At 36.8% G+C, this 20,242-nt stretch overlaps 1 protein-coding gene across 1 annotated transcript; it reads right to left on the bottom strand.

The window, feature by feature from the left end:
• Positions 1 to 885: 885 nt before the first annotated feature.
• On the bottom strand, positions 886 to 15,777 carry LOC144647259 (neuronal acetylcholine receptor subunit alpha-10-like). Its single transcript, XM_078507034.1, has 6 exons — positions 15,688 to 15,777; positions 9,349 to 9,461; positions 7,415 to 7,569; positions 6,794 to 6,838; positions 6,496 to 6,605; positions 886 to 2,341 (listed from the first exon to the last, which is right to left on the bottom strand). The coding sequence occupies exons 2-6, from the start codon at positions 9,404 to 9,406 to the stop codon at positions 1,042 to 1,044; spliced, it is 1,668 nt and encodes a 555-aa protein (XP_078363160.1). The 5' UTR covers positions 9,407 to 9,461; positions 15,688 to 15,777; the 3' UTR covers positions 886 to 1,041.
• Positions 15,778 to 20,242: the final 4,465 nt, after the last annotated feature.

Here is a 20,242-nt window from a genome sequence, read left to right as displayed (position 1 = left end):
GTATGGTACATGTTGTTTTCTAACGTGGAATTGTACAAGTTACAGAGTGTAGGCTAGGAAAGGGAACAGTTTTAAAATAATTCTCTAGTTATTTACTCTGTAATCACTTCGACGAAATAAAGAATAAATATTGAAGTTTATGTTTTTCACTCCGTGTTGTCATTGCACGTGAATGTGCATGATTTCCTTATTAGCAAAATTAGCGCTTCAGATCGACAAACAGAATACACTAACGTTAAGAGTGGTTGTTATATTTGCATGGCAAATTGCATGGCACTCGTAGGATATCATAGAAGTAAAATCCGTCCGAGTCAAATTCGAGCCCGAAACACTGTTGATTGGTCAGCGGATAACACAACTCCTCTTCAGAAAATGGCTGATGGTGGGTAGCACTTCCGGTTTGCATAAATAACACTCTGGTTAGCTAGAGAAGAACTTCGGCTAGTCTAAATAACGCTGAATTGAGTATAGTTACCTGGTAAAGTGTATCTGGTAAATAATCGTAAGGGTAACACGATATGTTACATATATATATAGGACTTGACTTGAGCTCGGATCTGATTCGGCTAACTCATAAACTTGCAAATGTAGCACAAATTTGTTTGTATATCGAAAGATAAGAGATGTGTTAAAAATGATATATTACAGGCGTATACGTACCTTTTGAATGCATTTTCTTTAGCTAAAGCAGATTTCCATTATTTTCTTTCTTTAAAAAAATGGCACGATAACTTACTTTCGTGCTCAATGTCAGGGATTCTGGGTCTTACTTGTATTTTCTGCAAACTAAAGCGTTATACTCCAAATATGGATATAGAATATATAGAATTTAATAATCGTTATCTATGTACAAGCTTTTTGTTTTAATTGTTCTTTGGTTTCGCTCATTTTTTGCAAAATCTTTATTACAAACGTCTTGCATATATTAAAAATGCGTTTCAAACTCTTTCAATGGTGACGTCGACTGAGTAGTGACGTCGACTGAGTATGTGCATTTGACCGCTGTGCGTAAATAAGGGTAGAATATGGTCAGTCCGGCGCTTAGTGAAACCTGGGAGCTTTCAAAAACAAGGCTAAGAGAGTGATAACACCAATCAAAACTGACACGATCAGAAACAGTCTGTCCAAGACGCGTGCAGCCTTAATCCACTCCTTTTGATTCTTCATCTTCTCTGGGGAAAGCTTTTCTTCTCCAGAATTTTGAAAGAGATCGAGCGTCACTGATGACGAAACGACAGACGAGCCTTGTTTGGTGGGGCCCTGGTGCCGAGTACAGATATCATTCCTTGAGGTCTTTCGTCGAATCTTGTTTCTATGATTGGAGAAATTCGTTTTTCTGTTGTGACCAGTATTCTTGGGTCTGTTTCCCGCTAGCATGTGGCAGTCGTGACTGTTATTGTTCTTGTAGGGCAATACACCGTTGGCTGGTAAACCAAAGTCATTTTTGTTTTGTAAGGGGATCCACGGATCGGAATAAGTGGACGAAATCTTCGATTCGTTGTTTGCAGAAAGCGAGTCAGCGAAAGACAGCGATGCCTTTTCGCTCTCAGAACCCTGATCTCCTTCATGGTTTGAATTTCTTTTGTATGCCGCGTTCGAGGCTTCGATATTTGATAATTCCACATTCCAATCTTTGGCATTTCTGTGAGGAAAGACCACACGAGCGAGCCATTGCAAGATTAGAACTCTTAAAACTTTTGGCATCCGTCGACTGTTACGGTGATAAAAGTTTAGTATGAGAGTGGTGACAACAAGGGAAGCTCCTATCTCGATCATACACGCGAAATAATACTGTCCAAGCAGAGGAAAACCGTACGATGGCATGAGCTCGGAGCTGAGCTGTTGAAAAACTGTCATGGCCAAAAGAACTGTGATACTCAGTCCAATGCGTTCACCTGACTCTGGCGGAAGAACAAACCCTAAAAATATCATGGAAGAGATCAGCGAGCATGGAATAATGAGTTTTAGAACAAAATCCAGTGATTCACGCTGAAGTTGTATCTGCACGGTGACGTCAACAAACGCGTGCGGGCAGCACTGATATTTGAGTTTGTTTCGTTGCGATTTTAGAAGCGTCAACTTCCATTCTCCATTCTTCACGTAGTTCTTGTTCAACATATCGCCGCCGTGCGCATAAAGATCCACTTTTGAGCTATCAAAAGACCACGAGCCGAACTTGAGGAAGCATTCTTGATCATCGAATGGAAAATAAGTCACATCCACTTTGCAGATGCATTTGAAGATGGCGGGATTCAACCACGTGACGTTCCCGTCGTATTTCATGGCAACGTTGGTTCTGTACGTAAATCTTCCACCAGCAAAACGGTCTTCATCGTCAACACTGAGAAGAGTGAAAAATATAACACAATATTAGAATCATGTTAAGAACGTCAAATTTAATATATCACCGGCCAACTTCTGAGTATTGTGCATTCCTTGGTCAAAAAGTTGAACAAACCAAAAATGAGACAAATGGAAAATAAATAGAAAAATGTCTTTGGGAGTTATGTCTTTATGTTATGTACAGAAGAGAAAGGTTGATCGAGAGTGAAATTTCTAAACGGTGCGTCAGTTCTTGCAGTTTGAAATAGAAAAACGGGCCTTGTTTTGGATTGCTACACGCGTACGCCGGATCACATCAAACGCACAATGTAACCATTATGTTTCCTTTGCATTTTAAATCGCTCATTCCAATTGTAAACGCTTCTAGATCTCAGCTTTAATTCATTTTCTATATAACATATTTTGCTTTCCATTTTAACAACTGTATCATACAGGACAACTCGGACTAATATTATTTGGATTAATATTAATCCTAATGATTATTATAATCCAGTAATAGATTATTATAATCTAGTAATACATTATTATAATCCAGTAATACATTATTATAATCTATTACTGAGGTTTGAGCCGTGCCTTAATCCATTGGGATTTATATTAATCTTATGTAAGATTAATATTAATCGGATTAATATTAATCTTAATAATTAATCTCAACAACTCAATCCTAGTCCAAAGCTTCCGAAGATTGGACCCACGCGTACTTTGTGCGCCCTTGCAAGTTGACCGGAATCACCCCTACTCCACTATGCATCTTCAAGCACTAAGCTAGGAATAGATACGAAGCTTGATGTAAACATACTTTATTGTTTGAAACAGCTGAAATAGTTTTTTCGTGAACTTGACATCATATACAATATGCTTACCATGTCAGTTCACAGATAATATTTTCATCAACAAAAGGCGCCAAGAGACGGGAGAAATTCTTGTTCATAGTTGCCATTGTGATATGCCGAATCCGAACCTTGAAACAGTTGGTGTGTTTGGGATTGTCGCTATTTCTTCGCAGCTGGTAACGATTCCCTGTCGTTAGGTCTCCTTTATTGTAAAAGAACATGCCCACGGCACGGATTCGCTGACCCAGAGGCGCTAGGGTCAACAACATCGTCTAATCTAGCTTTAGCATATGCAAAAGTGATCGTCATGTGACGGATGTGATTAGTGACTTATGTCCTGTCAGACCTGTGTTGTAAGTCTGCAGTGTGTTTGTCATATACATATCTGTCAGTTAGCCAAATAGACATATCTGTTATCCGAACATTCACGGAATTTTATCGGGATTATAATAGAGATTAATATTAATCCGGATTATAATATTAATAATAATCTAATCCTTCCATTTTTTTGCCGTGTCTTAATATATTACTGGATTATAATAATCTATTACTGGATTATAATAATCCTATTATAATCTATTATTATTATAATCCGCGGATTACTATTAATCCGAGTTGTCCTGATCATAGAACCGTTTATTGTAAATAGTTTTGCGCAATATATAATTATCACAGGAGTTCTTTTTAATAAAGAATTGTTTTATTATATAATAATAATGGTAATGATAATAATTGCCAACGAGACAGCCGAGCCAAGAGGCGAGGCTGTCGAGGCGGCAGAATCATAGAGCCGTGTGCGTATGAGTGTATAGGCAGAAAAAATCTTAAGTTCTGCGTAAGGGACTTTTTTTTTTGACCATATTTGGGTGTAAGTAAACCCCATATTTGGGTTGTATTGTTCTTCCCAACTGGTTCCCAGTCTCTCACTCCTTGCTAGAGAGCAAATGACCAAAATGGCGTCCACGCGGCTCGCTGTTAAAATTTTCAATGTGGTCAGTCATCCCTTTACCGATAAATACACCTTTAGGGAATTATAAATCGAAAGAGAATACCCTACAGAATATTCGACCGCCGAAAAAATGAACATCAAGGTCTTCAAAGCGATGAAATAATCTTTCGACTTTGGAGTCCTTTGATTTACGATCGAAGAGAGACATGAAAATCAAAAGCGGACTGTTGACTTCAAATAGAGTTTTCTTGACTTATGAGAATGCTGAAGTCGGGTAAATGCTTCCTTTTAGTGTTGATTGTGTTTATAGTAATTGTTTGACCGATGATTTATTCCAAATCAAATACCGTTTATATTTTATTTGGCACGCATTTTCGCTCCGCGTAGGAATAACATCAATACAAAGCGACGCTCACTAAAATTACTGCATGTCATACACACAAGAAAGTCAAAAGTTTTTTGCTTCTAACGGCAAATGTAATGTTAACTTGAATAAAAATTTTGTCTCCAAATAATCCTGACCGTTCAAGTTTTGTTTTCTGTTCAAATTTTTCAAGTTTTGCGTAACTGAACATGGCACTTCGCATGCGAGACTGAAATCTGACCCGTGCATTACTGTCTCTGATTACTGAAAATTATTTTTAAAAAAGCATCTTAGCAGTTTTGATTTCGGGATTTGATTTATAAGAAGTTCTTGAAATGCAACTATCAATATTGTGGACGGAAACATTTTAACCATCGCGTGTTGTATTTAACAAACAGTGATTAAACCTCATTTAATAGTTAATTATTGCCTTCATTTTGTGACATTTTAACGTTGAAAAGAATTTAAAGATTTGTCAAGAGTTATCAATCTGTCAAACCCGAAGCCTGCGTAGCAGACATATGTGTACGTTTTTTAGTGTGTTTAAAAGAGTGCGCGATCGCTAGAATACGCGCGCCGGAAACTACGGCGCCTGCTACGCAGGCTATCAAGCCTGTGTCGTTTATGAACACCAGAGAAATAGCACTTTTTTCGCATATCACCTAAAATACAATTTACCATATTTTGGACATTTCAAATATAGTTCTATCAAAAACCATTCAATATCTGTTCTTATGAACAAACATGAGTATTTCGCTCGTTGGCACTTACCGATAGGTACAACTAGTTGTACTACTACTACTACTACTACTACTACTACTACTACTACTACTACTACTACTACTACTACTACTACTACTACTACTACTACTACTACTACTACTACTACTACTACTACTACTACTACTACTACTACTAATAATAATAATAATAATAAAAATAATAATAATAATAAATAATAATTTTATTTCTCTATTTCTGAAATATTTACAATGGCTAAAAATACATTCTTACTTAAGTTTGTGCATACTTAACAAATACGACTTATTTTTGGTTGTCTATTTACAGAGTACTTAATAATATATAATAGCGAAATATTAATCTAAAAAAATCAAAAATAAGAACAACAAAAAAATATATATATGAAAATTCGATAAAACTAAGTTAGGCGGGCGGTTGCGTTATCTATTGCAATGTCTACATTGTTTATGTCCTGTGTTCTTCTTATGGATCTTGATCCTCTAAGGCACAGTAAGGCCGAGCGCATTAGAGCAAAGGAGACTCTTGCTCTCACCCAATAATAATAATAATATTAATAAAAAAAATCTAAAAAATAATAATAATATAATAATAATAATAATAATAATAATAATAATAAATAATAATAATAATAATAATAATAATAATAACAAGATGAAGAAGAAGAAGAAGAAGAAGAAGAAGAAGAAGAAGAAGAAGAAGAAGAAGAAGAAGAAGAACAGCAAATAAGCAATAAAATGGAGGTTTATGTTCACTCTATGTTAGTAAGACTCCACCCATTACTCTTTTATAAAAGACTAGAAGACGAGAATACCAAACAGAAAAACCAAAAGGAAAAATATGGAAAATATTTAGCAGTCTTAAGTCCTGTAAATAAGATGGTAAATTTTAAAGCTCGCTGATAAATAATGAAGATGATTTTTTCAACAACGACACGAGCATGGGACAAAGAAAAATTCTGAGTCCTCGACGGGAATCGAGCCCATGGCCTCCCAGATACTGGTTGGGCGCTCTAAACAACTGAGCGATGAGAGACTCGTGGTGAGCTGGGCCATTTACTAGGTTGATATGTTACACGCGTCCTGCACACTGCTAGGATCAGCGATGTCGAAATCATCAAGTGTGTTGTAAATAATAAAGATGGTAAATTCGATTCATTGTTGAAAAAATTCATCTTCATTAGTCTTAAGCCCTGTTTGAAAAGAAGGTAAATATAAGATAGAAGTACGTAAATAGGGCCTTACTTGTCGTACAACAGAATATCAGGAACCCAAATGTCTGAGGGTTGTACGTGAATTTCCTTGATGCCATTGTACTTATCAGGATCCCACGTAAGGTGAGGGTTATTCCAGTACTATTAAACAAAAACAGCATAAGCGTTACTTTAAATTCACTTAGTATTTCTACCACGTTGAATAGCAATCGTTTATCTGCGAGGGACAGCGAGGTTTATGTACTCTCAAAGAGGCCTAGCCTTTCTAGGAGAAAGAAAATAGATCTGTTCACTTTGACAGCTATAAAAGCAGAGAATAGTTAACTTACTTGGTTGACCCAGGCATATGTTTTGATAAACTGGTCTTTTGCGCTCTGTGGTAAAAAATATCAAAACATGCAATTCAATCCTTTTCACTCTCCCCTGATGAAGGCTGAAGTTTCAGCCGAAACGTTGGGACTTTTAAAACATTTTAAACACTTTTTAAACCAGAGTAACGTTTTAATTTCTCGATATGAATTATTATACACTGTTGAACAACTTGCGCTCTGGCATACACTTTAAAATTTCCTACAAAAAAAGTTGTTTTAGAAAATCTCATTCGTTTTTTCATTTTGTTAACCGTGTTATCGTTGATATACAAACTGCGAATATTCACTTTCTGAACACACTAATTTATCAGATATTGTTACCGATAGATCCCCATCACGTATTAAGGCAAAGGTTTAGTGGACCCGGCCACTAAGAAAAGAGAAGTGTTTTGCTTAAATTTCTGAAAAACAGGTAAGAATGACAAAAATCTTTCCGTACACGGTTTTTTGTTAATTTCTCCGTTAAATATAAGTTCACCATGGGCAACATGGCATAAATCATTCGCGGCTAAAAATTCAACTTCTCTGCAAACTGCACATGGTAAACAGGTTGCAACGTTATAAATATGTATGACTCACCACATCGATAATGCGAATGAGCTGGTAATCAAACACGACTTTAACAGGTTGAGACTCGTTGATAACTGGATGGGTGTACTTGTTGTAGTTTTCAAACAGTTCTTTATAGAGTCGCGTCTCATTCGTTTCCACTGCGGCTTCTGAAGAGCGAAGCACTGAGGAAGACAGATAAAGAAGACATCAAGCGCTTTCATTCAGTAACGTGTGACGATGGCTATTTAAACGCGTATTTGCCTGCACCTGAGCGCTCGGCAAATGTCTCTACCAGCAGCTTAGGCTCTTGGCGGGTTGAGTGGCTAAATGGCCAATAGCAAACAGTGACCTTCGCTGTACGTTAATTGCAGAGCGGGGAAATAACTCGGTTGAGCCACAGGCTTAGCAGCCGGCACTCGTTACACTATGCTGGAGGTACGGGGAGCTTGTTCTTAAGCATTAAATGTTTAGCGTTAATCAGCGACAACGCAGCAGAAAAACCAGGAGACTTCTTTGAACTCAGCCAAAAGTCTATTGTAAAGCAAACCTAATCAATTTGCAACAGTTTGCGTGTTCCATATACTGTTCTAGGTAAATACAAGTGTCTTCTGCTAAGTATTGATGTCTAGTACTATAAAATTATAGCTACGTATACTAGACATGTATTGATTTCTAGTAAAATGTATTGTTCACAAAAAAGGTAGTTTTTCATGCGGAAGGTCTTCCCAGAATGTAATATTCTCATTGGTTGAGTTATAATTAAAAATCTGACTAGTTTAACTTTTTGGTACGTTTAACTTGAGGAATATAATAGCAAGGTCAAAGCAAGAATAAGGTCTCTTTAAAATGCAACATCTATTATGCTCATGAATCGATCGACCCATTATTATATTTGCTGACCATAGCAGGTGTTCTTTTCAAATCTTTAACTAAAGTAAACTTTCGTTCTGTAGTATTGTAATTATTGTAAATTTACAGGCATCTTCTGGTTCTGAAATATATCCTGAGTTAGGTTTCTCATAACTTTTCTCTAACGTACAAAGTCGGTAGTATTTTCAACTAAAAGGAAACTTCAGAACTGTTTCACGGATTTTAGCCAAATTTGGACATAAGCAAATATCCACCAGCCTGAGTGACTACTTAAATAACTACCGACTTTTAAGTTTTAAAAAACAGTCAAAGTAACGTTTTAATAAAACATAAAAAAACAAAAGAAAGTACGGATGGACAAATCTTCAAGAAAATTTAATCAGATTATCGCAACGAGGGTTTTTGAAAAACTGTCAGGCTGAACAGTTTTCAAAGTTAATCTCGTTTGTTTGTAACTTTTATTTAAAACGCCCAGAAGACATATATAGACTTGTTTGAAATGAAGCTTGTCATTTAGATCCATACAAGAAATTTCCTCGCTACCACTAAGTTTCATAGCGAGTGTTTGGCAAAACTTAATAAAAAGTCTTACCTCAGTCACGACACAATCCCTTTAAGACGGATTTCGAAGGACAACTTGAAAACATTGGCCAGTGTTACAAGATGCCCCGCCGTGACGTAGATCCTATGAGAACGGCGTCTCTTTTAATTTATGTTAGAAGAATTTTCGCAAAATATAATTTTCGCGTCACCGAAGGAAAGTTACTACTAATAAATCACTTAGACGAAACCCTCTCTCGGTTATACAAGCAAAAAAACTCGCATGTGTAAAACTCGTGTCAAACTACACAGCAAATCTTGTGTGTCGAAAGGACAGAAAGTCGATTGCGTGTTTCCCGGCCAGCACGATATACAACCCTTAAATTTGATAAGGCCAGCTGGAATATAAAACGCCGCAACTTAAATTTTAAAAGACGAATGCTGAGGTTGCCAATGTTCCATCCTTCAGTCTCTACATTTACTAGTTCTAGTGGATGCAAATGAAATAAGTATATTTCGCTTCTCACTCGGTATTCTTTGCTAGCTCTTACCTGTGGCCCAGCAAATGAGCGTCAAAAAGTACACAATTTTAGCTTCTTCAATCTGCATTGCTTGACAATTCAGCTTAGACAGCGGGCACTTGAAAAAAAACCTCAGCTCACATCTATAAAAGGACAGGACGAACTGTTATAAACTACATAAACTATATAGTTCCATTTGATACATTTACGTTGCTGATCCGGCTTAACGACAAAAATCACAGCCATTACATGTAAAATGCAAATCAGTGTTTTAAGGAGAATAATAAGTAACATTGTTTGATTGGTTCAGCATTTATGAGTAAACAGTTATTAAAAACAAGCGAATTCAAGCCATAGATAAGAGTACAGCACTTTGTGCTGTGATCACTGCCATATACTGACTACCCAAAGTTTTTGTTTGTATTTTTAAACTCGTTTTTACATCGGTATGATTTGAAAGAAGGAAATGGGCTTGGATCGGCCACACACTAAGAAAACCAGGCACTGACACCACCAAGCAGGCCTTAAAGTGGAATCCGCAGGGGAAAAGAAAGGTGGGAAGACCTGCTAAGACCTGGAGAAGATCAACTGAGGAGGAGTTAAAGAAAGCTAACATCAGCTGGAACGCAGCAGAGAAGGCGGCAGCAAATAGAGTTCGGTGGCGAAGCATTGTTGACGCCCTTTGCTCCACCAGGAGCCTAAAGGAATAAGTCAGTCAGTCATGATTTGAAAGCTGATATAATTAACTAACTGTTTCTATATGCCACATCTCAGCAGGCCTACACTCATTGACAAAATTCATTGGCACCCCCACCCCCATCCCCCAGTGCGTTTCAGACTGTGAGCAAAAGTAGGCAGCAATTGATGGCATTATTTTTTGCATGTTACTACATTGTAAAGGGGGAGATCGAAAGGGAATTACTTTATTTTTTATGTTTCAATTAAGAAAAAAACAGCAATTGCGCTAAAGTTTTGCCGGTCAATGATTGTAGGTTTGCCTATTTCAAGATAATGATCCAATCAAATTCAAGCCTAATTCTCAAATTTCGTTTTCTGAGATGGTAGTTTTACATTTTTATAAATTGCTCAGAATACACGTAAAATAACAGCAATTAAAAATATCACGATATATTGCTTGCATTTGTTACATGTATCTTGGGGGGCGTTTTCGTGTTTTGATCCAGCGGGATAGATATTAGTAGGGATTCAGTTAAAATCTCATAATAATATAAAAAAAAAACATGTCAAGAAGTCTTCATAAACATCTGTTTATTTTCCTTTATCAGTCATCTGCTGACATGAGCCGCTGACGAGCTGAAAATTGCGAAGAGCGATCGACTACTAAATTCTCTTTACAGTAATAATACATAAACAAATAGACAGGTGAAGAGAAAATAAAGATAATCATCAATAGAATAATACTGTCTTGTTGTACCACCAAATAAAAAAAAAATTCATAACTAATATTACCCAAACTGTGGATTTGGTTTAGGAGTTGAAAGGAAAAGTAGCTGGGTTGATTAACTGAAGTTTATCTTATTCTTCAATAAGATAATCACAGTCATTACATTATTATTTCACTGTAAAAAATTACTTTGACTAGCTTTTTGTTAAGAACTCAAATAATGAAAAGGCGATCATTTTTGTATGCAAATTATATTATTAGACTCAAAGGAGCTGCGTCACGGAGAATGCAGCTTGAAAAAAACTGGCAAGATTTTTCTTGCTCGTAATCCATCTTAATCTTTAAAAAAAAGGTAAAGCAACTTTATTTATACACGGTTTGTGTTTAAAGCTAGAAGCTTGTGGGGCCGTGTATATGAAACAAATACTGAACAAATATAGTATATGAAATAAACATAACATGGTTAAAAATCCCAACTGGCTGGAGGCAGACCAGTTGGCTATTTACAAGCATGACCGAGGATTTGAACTCGGGACGACCGAGAACAAATCCAGATAGTGGTCAGAACGGGACTTGAACCCGGGACCTCCAGATTTCAAGTCCGGCGCTCTAACCACTCTGCCACGCTGCCTCCAATAACCCATCATTGGTTATTTTTGCGTTTTTATTAGTCCTCCTGTGTTGTTTTTCTATGTTAGAAAACTGTTCTTTTGAGGTTTCCTTCAATTCGGAAGTAATCAGAAAAATGACTTAAAATATCGTGACATTGCTCTTTTAAATCTGCCATTTTATCTTGACTTAAACCCTTTCGCTCCCCATGGAGCATAGGTCCACGGAAACCACTGCTCGCCATCGTGTTCTGTTTTGGGCTATCCTTTCGATCTGCCTCCAGGTGTAGCCTGCTTTGCTCGCCTCGTCATCTACCGTCCTCCTCCAGCTGTTTCTGGGACGGCCTCGGCTCCTCTTCCCCTGTGGGTTCCATCTCAGTGCCTGCTTGGTGACATTGCAGTTTGTTTTCCTGAGGGTGTGCCCAATCCAACCCCACTTTCGCCTTCTTATCTGGATGTTGATCCTTTCCTGCTCAGTTGTTGTCCAAAGCTCTTCATTTGTTATGACCTCTGGCCAGTGGATGCCCATGATGGATCTCAGGCATTTGTTGATAAAGGTCTGCAGTTTGGCGGAGTTCTCTTTTGTTTCTCTCCACGTTTCAGAGCCGTAAAGGAGGACTGACTTTACGTTGGTATTAAATAACCGTAGTTTGGTCTTTCTGGAAATCACTTTTGATCTCCAAACAGGTGTCAAGATGGTGAATGCAGTTCTTGCCTTTCCGATCCTCACTCGTATGTCCTGATCAGATCCACCGTCCTTGCTGATGTTACTTCCAAGGTACGCGAAGTCCTCCACCTCGTCGATTTCACCCTCATCTAGTTCTATCCTATCTGCATTCTTGGTGTTAACCCTCATCACCTTCGTCTTGGATTTACTGATCCTAAGGCCCGTCTGCATTGAGATCTTTGCCAGTCTTGTTAGCTTGGATTGCATGCTCCTGTGGTTATGTGAAAGAAGGGCAATGTCGTCGGCGAAGTCAAGATCTTCTAACCGGGTCGTGAGTGTCCACTGTACCCAGGGGGGGTACTCCGGCTTGTAAATGACGGGGATCATCGAAGGATTTTTTTTGGGTTTGAAATTTTCGATTCCGGGATTTTTTTGGGTTGGAAAATTTGGCAAGTATTTTTTTGGGTGACTTGATTCAAATAGGGGATTTTTTTTAGGTATTAAGAACAAACTAAAGTGCCTTGGCGTATTTATAGTATAATGAATAATCAAACTCGAGCGTTTTTGCCCCTTCTGGCAATTTAGGGGTAATTTGACAAGGGATTTTTTTCAGGGTTATTTTTGGTCCAGGGATTTTTTTGGGTAATGTCGGAAGACTTAGGGATTTTTTTGGGTCCTGAGTTTTGCCTCCATTCGATCATCCCCGTCATTTACAAGCCGGAGTACCCCCCCCCCCCCCCCCCTGGGCCACTGTATGCCATCCTGATGTTTTTCTGTCGTCCTCCGCATTATCCAGTCGATGACAAGCAGGAACAAGAAGGGCGACAGCAAGCAACCCTGGCGCACTCCAGTGAGCATATCAAACAGTTCTGAAAGAACTCTGTTGTGGATGACTCTACAGGTGCACTTCTCATAGGTCTTCTGTATAAGAGTGATGTATTTCTCTGGGATATGCCATAGTGGCGTAGCAGCTTCCACAACACTTCCCTATCAACGCTATCGAATGCCTTCTCATAGTGCACAAAGGTCGCATAAACAGGAGAGTTCCACTCTAAAGACTGTTCCAAGATGATCCTCAGGGTAGCAATTTGATCTGTGCATGACCTATCTTTCCTGAACCCAGCCTGTTCTTCTCTGAACCGTTTGTCCACCTCTACTTTCAACCTCTCCAGAATTATCAGCATTTTATCTTACGGGTCATTAAAATGTTTTATTGCTAAAGCTAATAACTTCCAAAAAAGTAATCTTTCTTTATTTGAGCAAGGTTTGTTTTGAGGTTCTTTTAATTTAGATGTCAGTCCCTTAGCGTGCAAGCGCATAAGGCAGGGTTAAAGAAAATCTCTGTTGTCGGCTTCATCCGCTTTCAAGAGGCTGTCTTTCTGAAAAACACCCACTCAAATTCGCGCGAAAAAATAATCGGGCCTGAAACTCTGGCAACTGAAAGACTTTACCGAGGCTAGAACTAAAACAGATTTGGTTTGATTCTAAATGATATTCTGGCTGCGTTAGGAGCCATTAAATATTTTGCCGCTTTGGGCCGCCGCAACGTCTGAAAAATTAGAAAAAGGCATTTTCGAGCCGCTGTCAAATATGTCGAGAAAATAAGCAAGGCTGACACTACGCAGAAATGAAAAAACCTTAACGGGACAACGACACGATAGAGTCCAAACTGAAAGTCAAAAATGCATCATGTCGTTGTCCCGTTAAGGTTTTTTTCATTTCTACGTAGTGTCAGCCTTGCTTATCTTGTCTCTGTATTTTTATTTTTGGCTGATTAGAGCTGTCTCCAGCTCCTACGTACACTAGCAGCATTTTCATCCGCGGTCCCTTGCTTTCTATTGTCAAATATGTCATTCGCATCAAACACCGACAATTTTTATATCAATTTGTTCATAAACATTTCTAGTTTTCTAGGAAACTAGCAAGTTTTCCCTTGATTTATCTGGAAATGCGAAAACAAGGATATTATGATCACTACTGATCGGCATTGAGCAAAGGTTGAAAAATGACCTTGATTGAGAAGGAATATTTCAATTTCGGGACCTAGCTGACAACTCTACTCTACACAGCCGAAGAAAGTAGTCCTTTATCGGCTAAAATATGCAAAATCCCATGTACGTTTTCAGTATTTCAAAAGGTAAGACCGTTTGTGTCATGACATGTGCTAGTAATAACGACATTTCCGCTTATACCGTCGGTAGTAAAAACCAAATTTAGAGCCAGCGAGAAAACCGACAAATACGTGGAAAACTGAAGATGCAGATGAACACTTAAGTTCATCTTTTTTCCTCCAGTCCCTCCAATGTTCAGGTTTAAGTAATTTTTAAGAGTGACCCGTTACTAATATTCTGCTACAGCCAGTGGTGATAAAAGAAGTGTGTTTTATAACTGCTGGCCCAAAAAATCGTATAAAATTTTCTAGTCGATCAGAACCGGAGAGAACGTTGTTTCGTTGCAGTGACTATTTCTATTCTTGACTAGCTCACAGCGAACTGTTAAGAGTATGTGTCAGTGTGTGTGTTACAGTTTGACATGGTGTTTAGAAGATATATTTGCTGTTTACATTTGCACTGTCTGCATGCAGGTGGGCTCTTTAACGAAGAGATACAAAAAGTAAATATGTTCGTTATATGCAAATGTATCAAAGTGGTAAAAAGCTATTATCGCATTTTAACAAGTAAAGGGTTTTTATATTAATGGCGTTACGAATGTTTTTGTTTGCTTTGCAAGGGTTAGTCTTGTAAGTGAAGATTCTAATTCGAGCTTGAATGCCTTGTATAATGCATATGAATTGCCCGATTCTATGCTACAGATGTTTTTTCAGTGCAAAATGAAAGATATAATTAACTGGCGACTCATATTAAAAATAGCAGAAAAGGAGCTTATAGTATTTGATCAAAAATACGGGTATTAATAGTTATACGAAACCTTAACAGAAAATAAAAATAAAAATAAGTAGATTATAAAATGTACGACGTTGTATTTTAAGACTTGTCGATTGTCGCCTAGAATTGCATGATGCAATCTAAAATTTAAAACATTTTACGTTTTTAACACCTCTATCACGAGTTTTGCATTAATTTTTATTTTTTACAAATGGAGGATGGTTAAAGTTTGCATTTTATGAATCTTTTTAAGTAACTGACTTTTACGAACTCATATCATAGCTGTAGAAAAAAGACGACGTCGAGAAAACTTGGGTCTTCTAAAAGTTTTGACGTATTTATCGAACATACTGACTGGTAAATAGCAACATTGGTTTTTGCATACGTTTTTCTATTCACGCCTTTTTAGTTTGTGATCTATAACTTCTCTTTACAAAACCCGTCTAGTATTTTCATTGTATTTAAGAGTATCTTAGCGTATATTTTCGAATTTATACGTAATTTGTTATATATTTAAACGTTTTAGAATGTGCCTTTCGTTATATTGCCTTAATACCGCAACCAAACTGAGTATTGTTAGCAAGATAAATACTAAAACTGTTGTAATTACAGGACTAACGATCGTTTACATTCAACTGGAACGTTCAAATTATATCTAAAAAGAGTTATTTAGACAATATAACATGGTTGTTTAAGCGCTTTGCTTGTATATTAGTATCCCAGTTCACTTTGCTATTAATAAAACAGTTCAAAACGATACTTTATAAATAAAGCGTTTATAGCATGTATAGTTAAAGTGCGTACCTTCAACTCCCGGCCTTACTGTATCTCAGTGTATTGTGGAAAAAGCAATCCAAAGACAATACGGGTTTTTGTATTCATACTTGATCAATATATCCAGCGCATTCAGTAAACAATTCTGGCTACTTTCCTCTGTCGCACTGGTCTTATTACGCAAAGCTAAACAGAATACCATTAGGTCCTGTTAAAATGTCATCAATATCTCATTATCGTATCCACAGCTGCAGATAAAGGGTGCTTTGCAGTATTCACGAGGAAATTAAAATGCAAATGAGCCATTATCGTCCCACCGATCATAAATACAAAGTAAGGTATCAAACCAAAACAATAATTGAAAATCGAACGGACTTACAGTTTTTTTTTCGTGTGGTGAGGGGTTATTTTCATTTCCGTCGGGTGGTCAACGATTCTAAGGCAAGTGCGATCTGAGAAGAAAGGTTAACCAGTCAGACGTCTTATAAAAGCAAGTTTTAATGCCATCATTACGTGCACCAACGTCAAAGAAATGGTAATGGACGGTCAAAGAAATGGTAATGGAGACAGTATTTTGTCACTGTTCTTTTCTTAGATTTGACATCATGTGCATCAAGACAGAGTAAAATAATATCTTAGAAGTTGGCACTTCAATCTCAATTTGGCTAGTCTATAACACTCAGCACATAAGAATACTAGGGAAAAATAAATTACCTTTATTTAGACGTGGTAGTATTTAAAGCTATAATTTTGTGGGGCCGTGTATTCCCGATCGAATTGGAATTTGGAAGTATTGGTTTTTTGGTTGGTAGAAAACAGGAAAACCAGGAGAAAACCCTCCGAGGTTGAAGGTCGAGACCCAACAACAAACTCAACCCACATATGACGCCGGGTACGTGTTTCGAACCTGGGCCGCATTAGTGCGAGGGCGAGTGCTCTCACCACTCACACAGCCTTATCTAATCATAAGTTTTGTTAAAAAAAATCTTTGTTGTTTTTAGGATCGTGAGCGGGGGAGGGAGGGATTTGTAAAAGATTAAGTCGGATGGAAATATATACTTTCCAGCTAGGCTAGACAGATTAATTGAAACAAAAATGTCTCAATGTTCATTTAAAACTTAAAGGGAAAATCTCCAATATATAAGCTTTTAGTGTCGACTCTCTTATGTTTATTTAACGTGTGCAAATCAGTTTTTTGTCTGGAAATTGGTTTTCCAAAACTAATTGCATTGTCGAAAGATTAGTTTAGAATCTTGGGATAAAGCCAGTTGCTAGATTTTGTTTTCGATTCGGAGTTTGTGAATGAATGCAAACTGGTCATTATCGAAGAACATTTGGCTCTCTTGTGTTCCAAAACGGTGACCTTGAGGTATCAAGAAAAGGGACATTGGCACACAAGATCCTACATGAAAAGCATGTGAAACAGCTAGGTTCCCGGATGTGTCAAAGTGCAGTTTTCCCCTTTGTTGTCCTATTTATCTGACAGCTGTCTGACTGATCTGATACACAGATAAAATAAAAGAAACAAAATTTAGCAAACGATACTGACGAAAAGACTCACAAAAACCATGGTTAAACAATGTGTTCTTATCTGTGTCCGGTTCCCGGTAAAAAGGGGCCAAAAACCTGTTAATATTTTGTGTGCGTGTAGTTGTCAAAAATAACAATGAATGTTTGTAACTGATGTATTAAAATTTTGGCACATTTCTAAAAGCCGGAGGTTTTACGAAATGACATATTTGTGTTGGGCATGTCAACTATAGAGGAAAAGCAAACATCTTTAATATCAGAGATTATTTTTTTGTTTTTTAAAAACCACATTTTGAATCTAAGTACAGCTTTAAATTTCTTTCGCCATTTTGAACTTATCCGGGTATTTTAGTGGCCAGTTTGATAAACAATCGATCAAAGATGATTTGTCAAAACGAAATGTGTCGAGGCTCTTGGAGTAAATTAGTTAGTTAAATTTTCTCAGTAAATCATCTGTTGTTTTTGTTGTTAATAATATTAATATATTTGATCAAATTTAAAAAAGTAGGTTGTTATTGCTCCATGATTCGTGCGTGAGTTATCAGATAACTGGAAGCAGCAAGCTACACGATACTGCAGTTACCATAGCTAGCGACGATCGAATCCAAAGAAAACCAATTTTGGTAAGTGTGCAAACGGTGAAAACAGATAAACGTAAGGTTAAATCAGGCACGTAACATCAAGACAGAAATAAAGACTGCTTAAAATACACTTACATTTGTGTACGGTCCCAGGTAAAAGTCAGACGCACTGAGTAAAGGAAACTGTTAAATTAAACGTAAGCTGCGTAGTTCTGTCATGAATGCTGTCTCTAGTCCGTTGTTTGCGTTATCTACCTACACAATTTTTCGTGAGCTACCCTACAGGACTATATGTAAATTATGCTACGCAATTCGCACCCCGTACGCGACTAATTGTAATGAAATCTTCAAACTACAATGAAACTTACCAACTACAGTGAAAATGCAGATACAATGACACTATAGTTATTACAATTATGATCCTACAGTTACACCTGGTACAGCTTCAATAGGTTCCCTGATGTGTGAGTGTGTGTGTGTGTTAAGATAACCTGTTTTGAGGTATATAGTAAACAACGTTTGTTGAATATTGTAAGAAATGGAGAGAGCTGCTTAGTTATATATATCAGTATAGCAAAATGTGATTTTTTTTGTGTGTTTTATAGATTTTTAGATTTATTTTTTTTTTAAGGTATTAATCACTTCTTAATACACATACGCGTTCAAACGAGAACTTATGTGCTCCTAGGTGATACGTGTCGAAATAAAATTTGATTTTGTTTTGAACGCGGTTTTCAAGGAGGATACATTTGACAAGTCTGGTGTCATTTCATGTGAAACTGCAGCCTGTTTTACTCTCAGAAGGCAGAAAGAAGATTAAACTTTCTCCAGTTCGCCATTACAACAAATCCTAGCTATTTGTTCCAGTTATTTGTACAAGATCTTCTTTGACATGGCGGAAGTATTCATGTAAAAAACTTCTTACAAGCAAACAGTTTTCTCAACTTGACAACTTTGTTTCCCTTGACTTTAGCCGTCTGATTCGCCAGCCTTTGAGAAGGAGACTGACAAGTGACGTAAGAACCTTTATTTAATGTCTAATTACAAATGCTAGTGCATTACCAGCATTATCGGGCACTTAAAATTTAAAAAGTAAAATAAAATTATCACAATTTAAAACTCAAAAATCTACCATTTCTGATAATCTTCATATTTGCAAAAATAAGAGAAATGAAAAACAATATTTGTTATTATCATGTTTCGCCGTACAAGAAGCCAAAAACTTGTAGAGCAAAACAACAAAACAAAAAGAAACCCGTTTACCAATACACACGAATTAAGCAGTAACTTTCTTGCACCCCGTATAATGTTCTCATTTGTCAGTGTGGCTTTTTTATTGGAATTTCTCAGGAGTCAGTTGGCATCAGTATGAAGTTTCATTTGCGCCAGATCATTTCACAAGGGTGCAGAACTAACAATTCAATCACAGCAACTGAGGACACAGTGTGAACTAAATTAGTACTTAGGCCCCATTCATTTTTTTTTTTTCATTTCGTTATATGTTCAAGTTGGCATTTGAAAATTTAGTTTTGTTCCGAGGGTCTCAATGGGGTAAACCGTTAGCCGTAAAACGGCCAAAAATTTAACCGTTAGGCGTAAAAATTGCAAAAATTTAACCGTTAACTGTATAATATGTTAACAGTAAAAAATCGGTCGCTTGACTTATAAGTGTTTATTTGTATATCCTTTATTGTGCGAACAACCCATAAAGCAAATATTTCTCGTAACAAAGAAGAAAAAATCAAAATAAACTAGGCAAGGAAGTTAAATCAGAAAATACTTAATTTATAGGTAGTTATATTTTAGTTATGTTACTCGCCATTAAGATGTGTTTACAATAAATGGAAATTGAACATAGCGCTAGATATCTCGAAATATTTAAAATAAAAACGACTGAAAACGATGTAAAATATAAATACGTTGTAATTGTAATTAACTCAGACAAATGAGTTGAACTTTTAGAAAAGTTTTCTCAAACGAAATTGAATCAAAATTGTGTGGAACATTTTAGGCTTTTCGATTAATATTCTCTAGAATCATTTTAGTTACTAGTTTTTACTCTAGATGTTACTCTATCACACAAGCGAGGAACCGATTCAATTGTGGACAGAAAATGTCGAAAACCTATTCTGACTGTGTAAAAATGAGTTGCAATAGATACCAGCTAGCATTGATCATTCGCTAGATAAATCGAACAAACAAACGAACGTACCAGCTTAAAAGAATCGTTTAATTCATTTCATCAAGGAAGGACGGGTGGTTTGAAACGCCAACTTGACCTTGCTTTTATTATTTGCACTGCCTACGGGTATAAAAATTGGTGCCACTTCGGAAACATGTAACATATTTACGACTGTTTCTCGATTTAAACAATTGATAAAATTTTAAATAGAGTTTAAATGCAAGGTAATATACGTGAATTTCTTCTAATTTTTAGTGTATGTTTATCTCGTAAGTTAGTATTTCATCTGTAC

Source organism: Oculina patagonica, chromosome 3 (assembly GCF_052425735.1).
Source record: "Oculina patagonica isolate OP01 chromosome 3, crgOcupat, whole genome shotgun sequence".
Lineage (NCBI taxonomy): Eukaryota > Metazoa > Cnidaria > Anthozoa > Scleractinia > Oculinidae > Oculina > Oculina patagonica.
Note: the sequence above shows the minus strand (reverse complement) of the source record. Positions and strands in the feature narration are given on the sequence as shown.